The sequence below is a fragment of the Pipra filicauda genome, unplaced genomic scaffold (assembly GCF_003945595.2).
Source record: "Pipra filicauda isolate LSUMZ 115617 unplaced genomic scaffold, ASM394559v2 scaffold156_size1729456_pilon, whole genome shotgun sequence".
NCBI lineage: Eukaryota > Metazoa > Chordata > Aves > Passeriformes > Pipridae > Pipra > Pipra filicauda.
In genome coordinates, this window is record NW_024104062.1 from 1,050,372 (window position 1) to 1,070,683 (window position 20,312).

General features: G+C 42.1%; 1 protein-coding gene and 1 long non-coding RNA gene across 3 annotated transcripts in view; one reads left to right on the plus strand and one right to left on the minus strand.

The window, feature by feature from the left end:
- The window catches only part of SUPT7L (SPT7 like, STAGA complex subunit gamma), an 18,717-nt gene extending 6,790 nt beyond the window's left edge, over nucleotides 1-11,927 (plus strand). For both annotated transcript variants that reach the window (XM_027748862.2, XM_027748861.2), the window contains exons 3-5: nucleotides 1,294-1,618; nucleotides 3,471-3,708; nucleotides 6,676-11,927. In XM_027748862.2, coding sequence (XP_027604663.1) covers nucleotides 1,294-1,618; nucleotides 3,471-3,708; nucleotides 6,676-6,938 — 826 coding nt within the window. In that variant the 3' untranslated portion in view covers nucleotides 6,939-11,927. The remainder of the gene's footprint in view (nucleotides 1-1,293; nucleotides 1,619-3,470; nucleotides 3,709-6,675) is intronic.
- Nucleotides 6,334-12,999, minus strand: LOC120322804. The gene is made up of 3 exons (XR_005562729.1): nucleotides 12,767-12,999; nucleotides 12,566-12,676; nucleotides 6,334-6,910 (listed from the first exon to the last, which is right to left on the minus strand). It is a non-coding gene; the product is annotated as an uncharacterized LOC120322804 (long non-coding RNA).
- Nucleotides 13,000-20,312: the final 7,313 nt, after the last annotated feature.

Sequence of the window (20,312 nt, forward strand, 5' to 3'; positions counted from 1 at the left end):
GACTGTGGCCCAGCTTCTCAGTGAGACTGAAGGGTACCTAGTGTAGTTGTTGGAGAGACTTTTATCAAGGCATCAGTGCCATCTGTGTACTGATTTAATCAGGTCCTGTTACTGGAAAGAGCATCTGGTGATATGAAAGTGATGTAGGGTGAGAACGAGGGGAATCTCAAGGTGGACAAATAGATCAGAAACAAATGAGAGTGAAATTCTCAGCTTAATTATGCCTTTGGTGGTGAATGAAGTGTAAAAAAAGTATATAAATACCATACTTGGCAGAAAGGAAATTGATTTTTTGACATCAGCATTTGAAGTCCTTGTTACTGATATGGGCAAATAGATTACATGCACTTAATTGTGACTTGAGTAATCTGGTACATACATATTTCCCAATCAGAGGCCTTGTCTTAACTCCTCTTTTTCCTCTGTAAAACTTCTGTTTGTTAACTCATGTTGATGAAAAATTTGGGTGGCTGACTGTAAATGTTGTTTGAAGTGCTCATGTCAGTTGTTCTCCATGTCCTCCACCCTGCGTGGTCACTCCTTCCCACTTAGCAACACAGAGAAGAGAACAGAGGTCTCAAACGCAAGGCCAGAGAATGCTGCTTTATGGCAGAACCTCTCCAGGCCTCCTCCCAGGGTCTTGTGTTTGCATCTTAGGTTATATACAGGGATACTTCTTTCAGTGTTGTTCTTAGTGACTGCTGGGAATGAGGACAGGGAAACAGTATCTTTGGCTACAGTGTATCTTTATGAAATGTATGTGTATCCCATTTCTTGCTTTTTTATATATGTCTTTTGCATTAGAAATTCCAATCTTGTCTGTTCCAGAAGCCTTTGTATCTCAGTATTAGGTCTGTGACATTAGAGGTAATAAGGAAAAGAAATGTAATTAACTGAGAGGGGAAATGATTTGCATTCAAGTTATTTACAATGCCCTTTTTGTTTGTGTCCAGGACCCATTTAATTCATTTCTCCAGGAGAAAAGCTCTTGGGTGAGAAGAGAGTTGCTTAAGGTTTCAGAAGATTTGCATCCCACATTCATGAATCACCCAAGGACTCTCACAGCATTAAAAGGGGAAATGAAAATTGGAAGTGCTGATTTGGAGGGAGGGGAAGAAGGAAAAGCAGATAAACCTTTACTAGGTAGTGTTCATATGCAGTGGAGAAGTTGTGGAGAACCCCAAACTCCCTGCTTTCGCTTTGTCCATCACTTATTATTGACAATATCTTTTCAACTTATCTGCTCCTTTCAATTTTTGAAAGTGTGCTATTTTTGTCTTTTCTGGTTTTTAGAGGAAAAGGGGAGCCAGTGACTGAGCTGAGTTGGTCCTCCTGCCGACAACTTCTCTACCAGTCAATGGCCACCATCCTGGCTCACACAGGCTTTGAGTGTGCCAATGAGAGTGTTCTGGAGACCCTGACAGACATTGCCCACGAGTACTGCTTGAAGTTCACCAAACTGCTGCGCTTCGCTGTGGATCGAGAAGCTCGACTTGGGCACACCCCTTTCCCTGATGTCATGGAGCAGGTCTTCCATGAAGTGGGCATTGGCAGCGTGCTCTCTCTGCAGAAGTTCTGGCAGCACCGCATTAAGGATTATCATAGCTACATGCTTCAGGTGAGAAGAGCATTAGGGACCCGACAGCACCAAGAAATGTACCCCCAGTACAATTACTTCTTCCTGTGGCAAGTCCTGAGTCTTACTGAGGTGAAATCCAATTAGAAAACCTCCTGGATGTGGAGGGGAGTCATCAAGGGAAAGAGAAACAGGATTTTTTTGACTGGAAGACAGACCCCCTTATTTGTGTCCCTACTGAGGCTAAGGATGCTCTACTGATGGCTTGCCTGAGTTAAAGGAGAGTCCCCCAGCTCTTGAATGGCCCAGACAAAAATATCAAGTAGAGGTAAAATCAAAACTGACTGATAAACTGAATTTTCTGCTTTAATGAAATATTTGGCTGGAAAACAAGTAAGGAGACAAAAATTACTAAGTTGTGCAGAAGTTTGTGTTTGCTTAAGCAAGGGGTGACTTCCTTAAGCTTTGGTAGGAGTATAGGGTAGTATTGTGCTGATCTGACTTGTCACACAGGTGCTACCTTCCACTGTAGAGGAGACTGTGCTGTTGAGAAAGAAGGTGAATTGTTAAATAAGAGGCATCAATAAATGTAGGTTGTAAGAATAAGGGTATGGTTTCTCTCTCGGTCCCAGTATTCTAAGAAATTAAACATGCATTTTGTCTGAATGATATGAGGCTGCCTGTTGTGGACTTAGAGAAATGCAAGGATTTGAAGTGGAAATCATGCTCCTACTTATCAAAAACAAGGCTTGAATCAAGTAGGTAGCCTGTGACCAAAACCAAAACCTGCCATTCCTTCTTCCTTATGAGTGCCAGTTGACTCATTTTGGAGCAGCTACCTTGTGCTCCTGCTTTTCCCAGGGCTGACACCTTGTGGCTTACAGAGGCAGTGTAAATCAGAGACACATGTAGTATGTAAGTTGTGATGGATTCTGAGGTTTGTGCTTAAAAATAACATCATCAAGCTCTGTCTTCATTAAAACATTCCTGTTCAGAAAACCAGTTGTGTTCATTTTTGTTCAAATGTTTTTATTCAGATATTCTGTCTTTTTGAATTTGGGCTTTCTGTGTCATTCTACTGATGCAGTTTTCTCTCGTCCTGCAGCCAGTTGTTGTCTTAGTGGTTTTGTTCTTTATACAGGGCTGAGGTCCACAGTAGCCTCTGTATTTGGAAGCATATCTAGAAGGGGGAAATAGGCTTTGCTATTCTTTTTCCTGCTTTCTTCTGTTGTTAAAAAGTCTTGGGATTTTCCTGAGACAGTTCATTGACTGTTGGGATTTAGTTGTATAAACAAGCATTTGTTAGAAGCAGATAAAATCTGAAATTTTTAAAATTAATTGCTTACTCTTGTTAACTTTCTGGAAGTACAGGGTAATTCTAAATCTCATTCCTGTATTTGTTCCACTTTAACTGGAGAAAACTTCTGTACTTTTTGCTGTGAATTTGTCAGAAGGTACTCAGGCTTTGTCCAGTGGTGACTACAGAGCTTACGAAGATCTGAAGTGCTTGGTTTTTAATGCTGGGGTAAATTTGTTACTGAAGGATGGGGGACAATCTTATAGGTAAAACCAAAGAATAAGACAGACACTTTACTTTTGTTCCTTGCTCTTTTTAAATTTCTGGGCCTCATCATCTCTGTCTGAGAAATCTTTGTCAATCAGATGTTAATGGATTAAACCTCTTATTAAAGCCCCTTGTTACAGGACAGAAGGTGCACTTAAAGAGGAAAAAAAAAAATCTTTCCTGTGTAGCTAGTAAGCTGTTTACTTTTTCGTTTGGGTCAGATGTTAATAACATTCTGGGAACAGAGTGCACTGCAATGTAATTGCCATCAGAGTCTCTGAAGTCATTCTCACCTTTCTGGCCTCTTCTTCACCCACTGATCTTGGACAGGTTAGCAAGCAGCTCTCTGAAGAATACGAGAAGATTGTCAACCCTGAAAAGGCAGCAGAGGACACAAAGCCTGTGAAGATTAAGGAGGAACCTGTGAGTGATATTACTTTCCCCATAAGTGAGGAGTTGGAAGGAGATCTGGCTTCTGGTGACCAGTCTTTGCCTGTTGGAGTCCTTGGAGCTCAAAGTGAGCGCTTCTCAGCCAACTTGGAAGTAGAAGCTTCCCCGCAGACTTCAGGTAGGGATTTCTTGCTGCTCCTGGAAACAGTCCATTAGCAATTCCTTGTGATCTTCTTTCCTCTGGATAGTTTTAGATTCACATTCAGAGATTCATGTTATTGAGAGGTTGAAGGTCATGTTCCTAAGGTAGTTTAGGCACCAAATGACTTCTGGAAATACAAATGATACTTGCTGCTGTTCTCCATGTTCAGAAGTCACCCTGGTAGTGACAATCATTGTATTGTGAAAACTTATCAGTGACTTATGTGAAATAGGCTCATGGAAGTCCCTCCTAGCATCTCTACCCCAAAGCCTGCTGTGGTTAGCTGAGGCCATGGAAAGTGAAATGGTGAGTGACGTACCGGGGTTATGGAGACTGCACTTTTTTCCTCAAAGTGCAATTCCTTGATGTTGGCATTGAAGCACACTGGTGCTGCTGTGCCTTTTCTATATCTATATACAAGTTTCATTCTGTTCTATGTTTAGTAAAGCTAAACTTCCTGTGAAATGAAGAAGATATTCGTCTTCCAAAGAAAGGCAGTTTTAATTTTGTATAGAACCTTCTGAACTCTGGAAATCCCTGCAATAGTAACTGTTTCACTTAAAAATCTGGTTAAAAAACAATGAAGCCTGTCCTCTTAACCCTAAACTAAGTAGCATATATAGTGAGGGTAGAGTATACCTCTGAGTCCATTAAATTTTTTACATTGTGCTGAGCTTTAAGAAAGCACAAATCCATCTGATGTTTTTCTGAAAACTCCCACTGTTTTTCATAGCACCTCCAATATGTGAATTGTTTGCATTTTTGTGGGAGAGGGAACAGCAGACTCCTCTGGCCCATCTGGGATTGTGAGTGATTCATCTGGAAAGTTTCGTATTAGCATTTACCACTTGAGACCCAGAGGTTAGCATGCTAGCTGTATATTAAATGCCTCTTGCCTCTCTGATACCAAATTGATATTTTCTAATTAAGAATACAAGTGCTCTGTTCCTTCCTGAAAATCCCTCTTCACTTCATAAGAGCCTTTGGAAATCTCATCACTGTGAGAAGTCCCAGTCTAGGGCTGGGCAGGCTGGAGAGTGTAATACCATACGGGGCAAGAAAAAGCTGCTGCAATTAGGACTCCACCCTCTCAAAAATACAGGTGTGAGGCCCAAAGAGAGGTCAGTAAGCCTTCAGTGTCTGAGGGCAAAACTCTTCTTACAGCCTTCCCCATTCTTTTTGTGTTTCTGCTTATGCCTGATGTTGCAGTTGTGGGCTAGTTGCTTAATTTCATTGCAGTTGGAGAATGGATGCAAAATTGGGGACTTTGTTCCTCCACCTATCAGGATAACATGAGGATTAGCTTATTTGTGAAGTACTTTGAAGTTAAAGTGCTTTGAAGATGAAACATCCTGTGTTGATGCTTAAGTACTTTTAGTCATTAGTGACACTCTCAGTGATAGGTGACAGGGCTGAATGGAGTAAGAGCAATTGATGATGGAAAGACACAGTTTAGTTCAGTGAGCATCTCTGATTATTGTCTAGACTGGAGCTGTACCTGTGGAACTGATAGTGTTTTAATGATGTGTCCATTGTTGTTGAGAGGGATGCATTTACTTATGATTAACATAAAAAGGACTTTTCATTAAGGCAACTGAGCTAATGTGGGTTGTGTTGCCACAGAGGTCTCATAAACCCTGCTTTGGGTTAGCTGCTCTGGAAAAGATTCCTGACTTCTTCATAAAGGAGAGTTCTCAGTACAGACGTGCTGGGAGATTTCTTCTCTGTGTAATTGCTACTAATAAGGGACTATTGTTACTAGTGTATTGATAATAGGGAATAATAGTGGGTTTGGCTCAGTACAAGATATTAGGTTGTGCTTTCAAACTGTAACCGTGCTCCTTGAGACACAAGGTTTGTAAAACTCGTTAAAACTGGTTTCCTATTTTACTTGGCACGTTTGGGTGGTTTTTTTTTTTTTTTTTTTTTTTTTTTTTTTTTTTTTTTTTTTTTTTTTTTTTTTTAATTTTTTTCCTTTTAGTTTTATTTTTACTTATTTTATTTTTCATGTGAATTTAATGCCACACAAGAGGGACCAGATTTAAAAGTGAGAAGATTTCATGGTTCAGTTTTGGGCTGTTTATGCCCATCTCAGCAAGGAGCCCAATTAGTGCATTTTTAAGAGAATTTTTGTGTCTCTTAAAACTGTAAATAAAGAGAAATAATGCAATCTGTAATTGCTACTCTTGGGGAGAAAAACATTTGCTGTTATCAAGAAATATGATTTCATTATCTTGTACAGAAAATCCTCAATCTGCTCAGATTGCACACTAGTTCAGAAGTTTTTTATAAAAAAGGTGGATGGGGGAGAGCTATTTCCCGTGAGTGTGTCTGTGAGGTTGAGCCAAGAGAATTTCTTTCTGTTGTGCTGAAGCATGGGATGAGACCTGTGGGTGTTGAGTACAAGGAGGCAGGCAGGTGGCTGACTGCAGCTCTGATGTCCCTGCATTTCAGTGCTGAAAATGCTATTTGAGACTGTTCATCTACCTACTCCTCTGCCCTCTCACTTCACCTCCCCTGCAGAAGTCCAGTATGTCTGACAGTTGCAAGGACCTCATAGTGACTTCTGGACTGCCTCAAAGTCCTGCTTATGCAGGGTCTAGTTCATGTGCTGTTGGTGAACTCACTGCTGCTTAGGTACTCCTTCTGGAGAGTCATATGAAGTTGTTTCTCATGGAGAAAATGACCTGGAGGCTTGCAGTGAAAGGATAGGATGTTTTTTAGAGTGGCAGTTGCTGGGCTGTTAGAACAAAAAAGCCAACAGGTTTTTTTTTTAAATTAATCACAGTGCTTGTTGCATTTTGTTGGTTTTCCCCCCAGCCTAGTTCACCTGTGGCTTTGCTTTTGCTCCGTCTTTATCAGCGCTGCTGTCCCTTGTATCTGCATGCTGTTTATGATTTATCTTTTTACTTAGTTATTACCATGTGCTTTTTCTTTTTCTAGGGGCTGAGGTGAATGCTTCCCCACTCTGGAACTTGGCACAGGTGAAAATGGAGCCACAGGAAAATGAGGAGGGTAATGTACATGGCCATGGGGTCCTAGGCAGTGATGTCTTTGAGGAACCAATGTCAGGCATGAGTGAAGCTGGGATGCCACAAAGCCCCAATGGCTCTGAGAGCAGCTACGGTTCTCATTCTGCTGACAGTCTGATGGGATCCTCACCTGTCTTCAACCAGCGCTGCAAAAAGAAGATGAAGAAAATGTGAGAAGGAACATTCTTTTTATTTAGTCCTGATGGTATTTAACAGACTGGAAATGAACTAGGAGAGTACTGTGATGGCTACGATTCTAACACAGGGCTGGCCCTGGTGTATGAGGGACCTCATACATAAAATTACTGTGAGAGGTTTGATGTGTAGTGCACTTCAGCTCCCCTCTTTGCTGGCTTCTGTACTCCATCCTGACTCATGAGGTAGAAGATCACCCATTACATTTGACGGTGGCATGGCTTGCTTTGGCAGATTAATGAGGAATGTACCAGTGAAAAGTAGTTGTGAGGAGGTTTGCTAAGTCACAGAATCATTGAATAGTTTGGTTTGAAGGTACCTCATGATATTTCTACTCCACCCCCCTGCTCAGAGCACAGCCATTTAGAGCAGGTTGCTAAGGGCTTTGTCCATTTGAGTTTTGAGTATCTACAGGCATAGTGATGCCGAACCTCTTTGGGTAACATTTTTCCACATTTGACAACCTTCATAGTAAGAAAAAAAATATTCTTGCATCTAGTTGGAATTTCCCATGTTCCAGCTTGTCTTCATTGCCTCTTGTTCTATCATTGCTCATCTCTGAGAAGAGTCTGACTGTCTTCTCTAACCTCTTAATATCTCTGGCTATTAAGTGACTATATACAATGAGATCTCTCTCTAGCCTTTTCTCATCTCAAATGTGAAGAAACCATGTTCCCTGAGCTCTCCTTGCTCGTCCTGTGCTCCAGCTCCCTAACCAGTTCTATGGCCTTCCACTGAAATTGCTGCAATGCCCTTGTGAAGGGGAGCACAAAAGTGGCTGCAGCCCACCAGACAGTCTCACAAGTGCTGAATAAAGAGGAATAATAATTTCCCTCAACGTGCTTGCTTCCCTCATGCTTGCTGACTGTTGGGAGCGGCAAAAGAGTCTTAAGGTAGGGTATTTTAAATTAGAGAGCCGTTGCTGATGATTATGATGACCTAGCAAAGATGCTGTAGCATGGTCTCACAGTGCCAGCTCACTCAGTGCCTTCAGATTAATCCTGTTGGTTCCAACTGGCTTAAGTTCTTGCTAACTCAGTCTTCCTTGCCATAGGTAAAGCTTTATTACCACACACTGATTGAAGGCCCAGGGACCTGACAGGCCTTAAGGCAGAACTTATCAGTAAAAACAGACAGAAAAGGTGTTGTGTACATCAGCCACAAAGTACAAAGAACATCCTTTGTCACCGTATTGCCTGCATTGTTGAACAGTAAACCCATATTTTCTTATAGTTTCTTTTGCTTCCAGTGTACTTATAAAAGCCTTTCTTCACATCTCTTACCAGTTTCAACTCCAGCTGAGCTTTGGCTTTCCTAATTGTTCCTGCATACTTGGGCTGTGTCTCTATATCCCTGCTGGCAAGCCCATTCTCATTTCCACTTCTCTGTACTTTTTTGTTTGTGTTTGAGCTCAGTCAGGAGTTCCCTGGTCATCTTTGCTGGCCTTCTGTCATGGCTACTTTAATTTCTGCTTGTCAGATAGGACTGTTTTTCTACTTTGAGAAAGCTGTCTTTGAAGATAAGGCAGCACGCTTGGGTTCCTTTGGGAAGCCAGGGTAGTCCCTCATGAAATCCTGCCAAGACATTCCTTGAATAAACCAAAATTTGTCGACCTGAAGGTACAGGACTCTGTCTTGTAAATATTTCTCGGGATTTTAGATGCCACAATTCCATGTCTTCTGCAGCCAAGACCTTCACATTCTCCACCAATTTTTCCTTGTTAGAAACAAGTCAAGCAGAGCTTATTCCCTAATTGATTTCGTGATCATTTAGTCAGGGAAGCTGATGCGGTTTTTTGGAGAGAATGAAGCAGCTTTTAGTATTGGTGTGAGCCCATACTGGCAATGCAAACTTTTCCTTTGCTGTCATTGGCTTGAGTGCAGCAACTTCAGACTGGGTGAGGTTTCATATTCAAAGTTGTTATCTTGACAACTTAGTCTGAAACAGAATCTATTTTGCTGCTTGCTTTTACAGCTCAGCTGACTGATGGCATTTCTTTTGTTCTGCACAATTCTCAGTTGATCAACTCGGTCTTTAACTTGATTCAGTGTGTCTCTCTCTCAAAAGGGCTGGAATGAACGTGAATCAAGAATGAACAGCCACTTAAACTGGCTTTATACCTGTAACCCCTTGGGATGTTTGAGGGAAATTTACCAAACCTCCCATTTATCCTTACAATTGCAGGTTTATCTTTTGAAAGAATGAGCTTCAGGCATAGTATTTTTGTTTCTGTATAACATGCCTGGCCTTAATTCTTTTTTCCTAACTGTATTTCTTTTCCACTTTATAGAAGTGGAAGCCAAACATAAAATTCCTCAATGTCTAATAAGAATGTGTGACCACAGGCTTTTATGGACAATGGAGTTAAAATTGTCCATCACAGTTTTAAAGTTTTCTCTTGGGAGTTAAATTCTCACTATTTTAAGCCTAGTCAGTAGTAGAAGAGCATACCAGGAAATCTTTATTTTGATTCCCCCTGAGTCACCATTAGGCAATCTGCAATGTCCCTGTTTTCTCAGCCGTAAAAAAAAAAAAGTAATATTTGCCTTTCAGAAGTATGTTTGAGATTTAGTTACTATGCAAAAAAAGGCACAGTGATCGTTCAGAGAGTTTTGAGAGAGTCATGAGCTTTTATTCAATTCTGGTAGGACTGTTGCTGGCTGGAGAATGTTTAGATGGTCACTGAAATGCTACAGTCCTATATGATACAGGTTTTAAGCAAAACTGCTGATCACAAAGAAGTACAGCACAACTCTACTGTTCAGCTGCCCAGGTACAAGGAAGGCATTTGAGGTGGTATCTTCTCAGCTTTAGATGTCTACATCTAAATTCTTTCTTCTGGACTCCAATTGCAGTTGAAGAGAAATAATCATTCTTAAGTCACTGTTCTTTTGGCCTTGAAGTAGAAGTATAAAGCGGCTCAAATGAGTGGCATTTTTAGAAATGTCTGTTTTTCCTTTGTGTGCTCATAGAGTGAGTTCAACTTGACTACCTCTGCTGAAGACATCCACACCATCAATATCTGACATAAGGGATCTGACTTTAGCCGTTCCTGTGTGGGAATCAGAGGAGGCCTCCTCCTGCTAGGCCAGTGCTTTTGCTTTTCTTTTCTGCACATTTAGCAGAGTTTGCCATTCAAATGGCCGTAAGGGGCTAAGAGTAGGCTGCCCATCTCAGCTAAACCAGTAGACCCAGTGTTCTCCACAACACACAGAATGTAGAGTGTGCTAGGCTGGGGTCTCGAAGCTCAGCCTGATTTGGCCCTTGTGTCTGATACTGTGTGAGAACACCTGTCATTGGGCTTTTCTCTGTAGATGCTTTGCAAACAGGTGTATTAAAGTATTCTCGAGGCCAGGGTACTTATGCAAAGTCTGTTGCACTGTTTTCAGGAGCTGAATGACAGAGTGACTGCTGCCAGCATCGCTTGCTCATTTGCAAGATTTCAAGTGGGCTAAAAATGAAAATCTAGTGTTCTCCAGGACTTTGGTTAAACCTCCTAAGTGTTAATCTTAAGTGCTTTCTTTGTATTTCTCATGTGCAGATGTTCTTTCTTTCTTTTGTGATTTTTTTCATTTCATGTCCCTTTTCCACACCCGTTTCACCCTATAACACACACTGCAACAAGCCAAACCTGAGTGCTTCAAGTGTATTTAAATACAGTGGAAATTCACCCTCCTTTGATTCAGCTGTGTCATTGCAGTGTAAGGAAGAAGTGTCATTGATTCTCTTTGGGATGCATGTTTATGCAGAGGTGAGAAATCCATCAGCATTGCTTACATACTTAAAAATGAAGGCAGAGTAATAGCTGTACCTCCTGTTCCCACACTATGCTAAGGGTTGCTGCTGACATTTGTGTGCTTGAAGTTTCCTCTTGTGCATGTGGAAGCTTCACCTTCTGGGTGAGCCCTTCCCCTCTGAACATTTATGGTTTTTAGATTTACAGTAGTGTTCATCATGCATGAAATAGTGAAATTTAAAATCCAGCTCACAAAGTCAGATACAGACAATATGCTCTTTTGATGAATCAAATAAGATTTTGCTAGGTGTTAATGCAGCCTCGGGCAACTAGTGAGGTGTTCATTGACCATGTAATCCCCAAATTTTAAGCCACTGTGAGATTATGCAGTGGGCTGGAATGAAGCTCTGCTCTTGCAGTTGTTTTTTGCTGATCGCTGGTAAAGCACTCTGCTGACCCACCTGCTTCAGCAGTCTGCACTTTTGATAGTTCTTTCATCTTTTCTCCGTTCTCTTTCCAAAGGTGGGTGGATGAAAAATTGGAATATTGAGTATTGACCATGTCCATATCCAGTAGCATTGATGTCTTTTAGTGATTTAGTTTGCCATGATTGAAATTGGTGGGAACTTTGATATCAATTTGGAGAGCAAGATCTGTGAATTACTTGGCTTTTGAAGTGTTTTGCATAGGAATCATACAGAATTGTAGTTGAGAGAGCACTGTGCATCATATTCCTTTTTCCCTCTAGCAATACCTTTTTATTCCTTTTGAAGAGTTTTGCCTGGTATCCAACAAAGTTCTCTCTATAAATGGCAGCGTAACAACTGTAGTATACAGCTCTGTGTCAGACTGTGCTACCTAGTGATTTAATTCCGAGGCCATCCATGCTAATTTCAATATTCATAATGATGTGCAGAAAAAGAGATGTTTGCTGCATAGAAATTTACAATTTAAAAAGAAAACAGGAAAATAAGATTAGGTAGGGGAGGTGAGGCCAATCTGATTATGTGCTCAGTTCTGAGACTAATGCAGGTGTTATGTGTGAAGGATGTTTTACTTAAAATGTTTTTGTACATGCATGTGAACGAAATAGGTAACTTTGCTTGTGTTTATATGGAACAAAATTGCTTCATAATATTTCAGGGTTGGGTTTTTTCCTTGCTCTCCTGGAGAGAGTTTCTTTGTAATTTCTAATAAAATAAATAAACTACTCAGAAATAAAAATCCTGAAAGCGTTGTGTGGATATTTTGGTTTGTTTTGAAGAATGGTGCTGTGAATGCAAAGTCTGCTCTTGGGGTTCTGTCTACCCTGACGTGGGATCTGAGTAGACCTTTTGCAGGCCTAAATAAAGGGCTGAGATGATATATCAGTGTTAGTGTCACAACTAGGAAGACAAGATATATTATTCCAGGAAGTGGCCAGAGAAAATGCAAGTCTTATTTTTCACAGGTGCCAGTGTTAGTGAGCCCCTGAAGTGATATTAGAACCACAGTGCAAGTATTGGTATTCATCTAGCATAATCAAGTGCCGTTTCTGGAGCAACTGCTTATATATACTTCTACTCCTTATATTAACAGACTGCCTAGGAGCCCTGCTCCAAGCCATGTGCTTTGCTCTTTTATGTGCTGGTCTACTTCTTTTACATTCTGCTCTTTTTTTCTGGGGGACTGCTTTAGACTGCAGTGAATGAAGCACAGCGTATTTTCCCCTCTGCTCTGTCTGTCATGGTAGGGCTGAGGAAGGAATGTTTGGTGCTTGATAGCACTGCTAAGCAATTGCAAATAACACACCATGAATTAGGGTATTGGCTTGTGCTGCTTGCCAGGAGAGAGGGAATAATAACCATTGTGCTTCTCATCACCCTTGTACCTGGCAGCAGCCGTGTGGGATGACTGCTCTCCTCCCAGGCCTATACTGCTGAATTAATTTCCCGGTATGCATGTGCGTCTTGGGCTGTACTTTCCACTTCCCTATCAGGACCTGGAGGCAGAGGAAAGCAATCACCCCTTCCCATTGCATCCCACCGGTTTAAAGCCTGATCCCACTTCTACCTCCCTCTGCTCTAAAAACCTGGATAATCCGTGCTGCGGCAGCCGAGAGCCTTGTTGCCAGATGGTCCTTTCCAACCCAGCTGATTCTATGATCTCGGGGTGGGGGCCGACACCCCGGTTCCTGGGCTCGCTGTGCCCCGGCTCTCACCCCCTGCCCGGTGCGGGTGCGGCCGGGGCCGCGTGGTGGTGCTGGACACACGCCGCTGGCGGGGGATGCTGCAGCCCAGGGAGGGCCGCTTGCGGCTGCAGCGCCAGCCTTGCTTCTCCCCTCAAACCCCCCCCCCCAGACTTCAAACCATGTCATTTTCGCTGCGTCTTTTAGGTTGGAGATTAGAATCGCCTCTCTGTTGCTATGGAAACGCTGCGTGAGAGAAGTCGACCTCATTATGAGTTATGACGAAACGTCCTTTGGAGTGGGCTCGGCACCCGGTGCCCTTGCAGTGGGGAGAATGGGGCTGTGGGATCTGTGGCTGAATGGTGATGCTCAGTGCTTTGCAGAGCTCGTGGGTCTTTCCCTTCAGGCTCAGCAGGCTAGAAACAGCCTTGCTCCCGAAGCTTCCTTCCCTTTGGGAATCAGCTCGGGAGTCGTGCGTGCACCTGGACTGCACGTGCTCTCTCTTCAGGGTGTGTGGAGTGTCCTTGCAATAGGCAGCGGAGCCTGACAGTGAGCTGGATGAAAGGCTTGGGTGTTGTAAGGGTTCTTTTTTGTTTCTGGTGTCTCTCAGGGCCCTGGCACCCATTCTGTGTGCTTCTCCCTCAAAACTGGGCTACCACCTCTGAGCCCAAACTGTCCTTCCAAGTGTGCCTCACTCTCAGCTTTGTGCCCATCCAAACATGCTGCTGCCTCTGCTCATCCTGTGCTGCCCCTGGCTCTTCATGTAGGTTTGCCCCATCCCTCCCGTGACCAGCATCACTCATTCTCCTCTCGAGCTCCCGACAGTTTCTGTGCCCTCACCGCCCAGCTTCTTCTGGCACATTGTTGCTGCCTGCTTTGAGCTGCAAAGCAGATTTAGGAAGTAACTTTTTTTCTCAGAGGGAAAAAAATCTGATAAGGTTGGTTATCTTAGTTTAGCCAAAGTTTTCCTTTCTTTTGGTGGAGGAAAGGAATTTGGAACTTGCTGTAAATATAATAGTTGAAAATGCTGATCGCTCTTGCCAGTTGTTCCATTTTGTTGCTGCTGGACAAACTGCCCAGGAGGGAAGGCGTGCTTGATTCCAGCTCTGGCATAAAGGTCCCGCATCCCTGATGCCTTCAGGATGAAGGATGGGGACAGGCAGGACTTGTACAGCAGGAGATGATGAGGCAAGGGATCACTGCAGCATCCTGGGCTGGGCATGGCACATGCTCTGGGGTCTGTGTTGCCCTGCTTTGCCAAAGCTGGCATTTGTTAAAAGTTAATCCCATTAAAGACTTTGTGAACTACAGTTCCTTTCCCTTTCTGGGTATCAATTTCAGATTATTTTGAGAAAGGCTGGGAAAATGATAGTGTTTGCCAAGAGTAATACAAAAACCCAAGAAAAATAGGCTTTTTTTTTTTCCTTTTCATTACTTTTTCCAAACATGAAGCAGCCACAATGTTGGTTTTGGTGTTCCTGATTTTGCTGGAGGAAATTTAGTGTACTTGGTGAACACGACATGTCTGCTGCTGCTGCAGCTCCTTTGAAGGCAGCGATACTGAATGTTCAGCAAAACTGTTCTTTTTCATCTGCAATGCCCAATACTGAATAAACTTAAATGAATATAACCAGACCAGTTTGACACTCTCCATCTTTCCCCACTGTCAGTCTCTTGACTCTTGTAATACCATAATTTTGCTATTGTTTGAGTCAATACAAAGTCTTCTGTTGTACCGCAGTCCTGGATTTCCCTAGTAAAGAAAGGAAACAAGGGAGCCAATTGCTGGTAACTCTGAATGCCTAAAGAAAATTACATGAAACAATTTTAATCTGAAAAGCTGTAGTATATAAAACCCTTCTAAGAATTCCTCATGCCCTCTAAAGAAACAAAACCACACCTCCATTTCCCAGCTTCTTTGATAGTCACATTGAAAGAAAGTAGTTGCATTTATATTGTGATCTCTGAATTAAATTTTTCTGATATGGCTGAGATGTCACAGCCCTATTAACTACAGATGCTCTATAACAGAGTATCTTTAAACAGGCAGGAAGGATAAAATACAATTCATTGTCTAGTGAATAGATTTTTCTGTGGGAAACATTGAGCAAACCAGTTACATCTCAGTATATCCAAATCTTTCACAATGACTTCAAAGAAACCAGAGAAATTAAGTGAATAAAGAGATACGAACCTTCATGTATTCAGCTTCTCTAGCCCAAAGCTCAGAGACCTTCCTGCACTCATTTCTAGTCTTTAAAAAAATTAGCATTTCACAACAGATTGGGGGAACTCTACAGCTCTCAGCTATGATTTTTGTTGTTCTTCTCTCTGTGTCTAACCATTCTGTTTGCATGCTCAGTTCTGATAAATTGTGTTCTTCTTGGGTTGGGTGCAAAATGTACTTCCATAATGAATGAATGTAATTCTTCTTATCTATTAAGGACATCTAAGAAGATACCCTAAAAGATGCCTATCTTATAAGGTGTTTAATCAGACAGAATCACTCCTTGAAAATGTACTAATGGCCTGGTCCTGCTGAGTACTCCTGAAGCAAGTGTGAATCAAAGATATCTGGTCTTGCAATTGTGGGCTAGAAAGGAGATTGCTTGTTGGCCAGGCACAGACCCTTACGCATAGACTCTGATTTATTTTATTTCATAAATTCCTCATGAGTCTGGCATCTTCCAGAGTCTTAAGCAGTTTCAGAGCCTATAGTTGCAGACTCCAGTGCTGGTTTTGGGAGTTTCTAGGGTGTTTTAATGAGGCATACAGGTAATTTTGCAGAGTCATGCTACAAGTAGATGTGTACCTGTGAGCGCCAGTGTGGGACTGCGAAAGAACTGACATTTCTTTTTGGAATTGCAGATAGAAGAGACAGTCTATGCAGAAAATCTGTTAGCAGCCTAAAGTGGAGAGAAAACATGAGCTCTTGGAGCATCTACTGGAAATTCATACAGGGGTGAAGGATTTAAAAGTGAAAGGAAAGGCAGAGAAGAGAGAAAGATGAGACAAATTGTTCTAGGAACCGCAAAAGTTAAAAATTGCAAGTCTTTATTCCTTCCTTTCTCCCTGCTCAGAATTCCTCTGCATCCATAAGATATCAGTCATTCAAACTGACATAGGAAAAGCTGAAGAGATAGAGAGGGCAATCTGTGTAGGCATATATTTGGGGATTACTGAAGTATTTAATATTTGTATATGCATTTATCTGTGCAGAGTGGCTATGAAGTTGCCATCATATCATTTAGTCCCCAAAGGATTATGAATGGCTTCAATGTTACTTCTATCAGTATCCTGTGGGATGTGTGACCAGGAGAGTTTCAGGTGCTTGAGGTAACCATGAAATGCTCCTGGTCTTTCATCTAGCAATTCAGATAAGCACATCTGTGATTTTAAGTGTATGAAGAACAGAGTGTGGATGTGCTTTGAATTATGCGTATACCTCAATGCTTTGCAGGATAAGTGCAGTACAGTAGAGTAATGAGCAAAATTAAAAAAAAAAAAAAGAAAGCTCATAATTCTAAATCTAGGTCAGGACCTGCAGTTCATCTCTCTGGACACTCGATGCCCCTAGCTAACTGGCATGACTGGGCTTCTCCAGGAATGTTATTTTATTCCACTGATCTGACAACACCCGTTGTTTTCCTATACACAAGTGTCCATATCACTAAATCACCTCTGCCATCGTTAGTGCTAATTGGCTCCCTTGCTGTATCCTCAGAGGAGCATGATAAGTCTGAATGGAAACTGAAGGCCCATCTCCCCACAGAATGGCACTGCAACAACCTGTGAATATATAGCAACCTCTGCTTTCACATTGTGCTCCATGGTCTCTTCTACAGAGAAGTTTGAAAAACCAGGGCTATCACTCTCAACATGTTCTGTCAGGACTGAATTTGCCCACACAGAACTTAAAGCATACTAACCACTGGTAAATGTTCGTTTTCCATCATGTTTTTTTGCCAGCTGATGCCTGTGTGTGCAGTCGGGTGCGCTGGGCAGGCTCCAGCCCCTGGTAAACAAGAGAGACAAAAGGAGGATGTGAGCGGAGTGGGAATGCAGATGAGTGTTGGCATGAGGTCAGACACTTTTACAAAATACCACCCTCCATTTAAGCTGTGTCATGCTTTCTGATGTGTCATATTTTATGATGGATTAGACAAAGCTAGCAATGTTTTGGCAGACTGAACAAAACTCATGCAAGAGTAGGTCTTTTTACAAAAATTTATCTTTCAGAACCCTTCTGAGAAATCCCTAATTGTCCTGGAAAATCTGTTTTTACATGTAGGTGCTCAGTGTGTAATCCTGAACAGATCTCAATATTTGAGCAGTAATTTTTTGCGGACTGAGTAAAATACATTCTTTGTCCTGCAAATTTTTTCTATCCTTTTCCAAAAGGAGTGATGAGCTTCTCCCATTAATAAGGACAAGGGAGAGGGAGAAAAGGAGAGGCAGAGCTGACATCTGTAGTTCCTGCATCTGAATTGGGTTCTGTTATTTATTTTATATAACCAGAAAGTCTTGAAATCTGCTTTTGAGAAAGGAGAAATGGAGCGGGCTGTGGAGAATGGAAGAATCATGATTTCATTCCAAGGAAAACGAGGGAGGAAAAACAGAGTCCTGCCAACAGAAATACAATGTTCTTTGTCCTCTCTCACTTCCACTGCCATCCCACCTACCATGGTGAAGTCCCTAGGGGAAACAGAAGCAACCAGAAGGTACAGAAGCAGTTTCATATGTTCTTAAAGTGTGTTCTCAGTCAAAGCTATTTACATTCTCTCTCTATCTTGTCAGTTGTAGGCCCTGAGGGTCTTTCTGTCCTTTTCCTTTCAATGAGTGTGGTTGAATTGTGGCATCCTTTCTGCTCCCCTCCATCTTCAAGGTCTCCGCTTGGCTTCCCAGCAAGATGCACACAGATTTACTATTTGGCAAAATGCAGCATCACTATTCCATACTCCACTCTAAATCTTATCCTTCTAGCTTTGCAGGTTTTGTTTGCTTAAATGAGCGGATTGCAACCAAAAGAATCTGGATTGGCAGCTCTGAAGACTTTAATCCTCTTTTCATCCACAGAGCAAAAATAATGCATCAGGAATGTGACTGGGATGACTGCTATGCTGGATAATACCAGAGACTGAACTGGGGAACATCCAGGACTTAAACCTATGACTCCTTTTATAACTGAGCTGAGGTAGGAGGCCCGTATGAGACCTGTAAGCTCTAGGGACTGGGAATGCAGAGGAAGAGGTAGGCCACAGACCAGCTTTTCAGTTACATGTGTTTGCTCTGGAAATGAACTCTTTCCAAGTGTCTGGGCTTTACAGCATTGCAACTCCTGTGCAAGTCACTACCTAAGTGATGACAGTATCTCACTGGCCACACCAGAAACTGTGATTCAGTCCTCATGCTGAGGAAAAATAATCCTCAGGTCAAGTTAGTCTTAGATTCTCTGCAGAAATGCTAGTGGCAAATTCACTGGGTTTGTTCTACAGTAAAGATTCTACAGTAAAGATTTTGTTATGAGGTTAATGGTGCTCCTAGCTGTTCCAGATCTCAAGCCTCTGGCCATCTCCAGATCTTGAATGAACTGGGTAGTCCTCCTTCTCCTGTGCCCCAGCTGGAGTCCCCTGTGCAGCAACGGAGCTGTCCTGCAACAGGTTTACCTCATAGTTCCTTAGAAATATAAAAGAATAGGGTGGGAAACATGCCGCTGTGTAAACTTTGGCAGGGTTCAGCCCCAAGATATCAAATCTGGTCTGAGTAGGAGATTCTACTTTGAGGAGCTCTGACACATAAGTTTCACAGACACAGCTGAAACCTAAATGATATCTAAATGCTCTAAGCGAGCATTTAGAGAATAAATAAGAATTAGTACATTAACAAGGCTTTTTTCCCCTGATTTCTGGAGGCTGATGTCATTCAGTCAGGCCTTAAGAAAGGTATCTGAAATAATTACTTGTAGAAAACTACAGGTAGGTATGCAGCTTCCTGCTTTGCCCATCTCTTCCTACTCCCAACCTGAAGGGGAGAAAATATGCAGCTGGGGAACCTTGCATAGGATCAGACCTTTTGTTTCTATTCCGCCTGGGTCATTTACTCACTCTGTGGCTTTAAGCAAATGTCTTAGGAGTCGTGAGCCACAGTAGTAAAATAGGGTTAAAGATCCATCCAGTCCTCAATAAATTACTTGAGATATTGGGGGACCTGCAGTAGCCTGGCTGATCTTACAGTCTCCTGAGCAGTTCAGGACCATCCCACAAGATCAACAGCTCAAGGAATCACAAGGCTTGTCCCCAGCTAGTGGCCAAGGGTTCTGGCACTCCTAACAGTAGCACTGGGCACTGGGCCCTTCTTTAGCTGGTAGGAAGAAAAAGATGCCAGTGACGCACATTTCAGCCCAAACGTGTGAGTTGTCATGCTTATCATTACCATTGTTCATTTGCTGCAAAGCAGGTGTTAGCTCAGAAAAAAAACACAGAAGCTGCATTCTGGATTGTTTGTTCCTCGTTAAAATGATCTGGGCCCCTGTGGGCATGTGTTGTCTTAATATTCTGATGCTGAGAAGTGCCGCATTTTCATAATGAAAGCTGTTGCAGAAAAGCAATTCCGACCTCAGATAAAAGGAGAAGATTACAGTTGCCACTCGAGTTATGGTATTAGAACAACTGATTTTATTTGTTTTCATTTCATTTTCTCTGTCAGCTGCTGCTGAACCTCTGTGCGACGTTTTTCAGAGATGTTAATTGTATTTTGTGTGTCTGGATCCCCCGAAGAAATGACAAACATTTTCAGCCACAAATTAGATGTCTTTTTTCATTTAAACATCAACAAGGAAAGCTAATTTAAGAATGGTGGAGCCGTTGTTCCAGCAAGGGCCCTAATGTGTGATAGAAGCTGACAGATAGATTTAGGGACATAAAACAACAAACTCTGTGTTCAGAATGTAGATCTATAAGATACTCATTTAATTTTTCCCTCAACTGGTTCATGGGTGAGAGAAAAGAGCCATATCTATGCAGCAGGGCACAGTAATAAAGTAACTTCATTCAGTCTTCTGGGATACAGTCACATAATTTATGTCTAGTGTTGAAGTGGACGCAGCAAACTTTGGACAAAGTTCCTGGGGACACGTATAGATGCTTTGCCTGAAGAAAAACTGGAATGCTTTTTCTAAGTCTAGAATGAAAAGGAGGAAAGAACAGATAAATAATATGAAAGAAATAAGGAGAACATTGAGAACATAGATCTATGCAAAGTGGGATGTAAAGAATATATTGCTGGTACTCCAAACAGTTGAGCTGCTGAATGGAAAGGGAAGATGACCAGAACACACCCTGTGTTTCCAACCAGGGTGCCTAGGGAAATTCGGCCAATGTGACCAAAATCATGCTAGAGTTGCACCTGAGTACAGTACAGTCACCCAGATCGGGGAACTAAGCCCAAACTT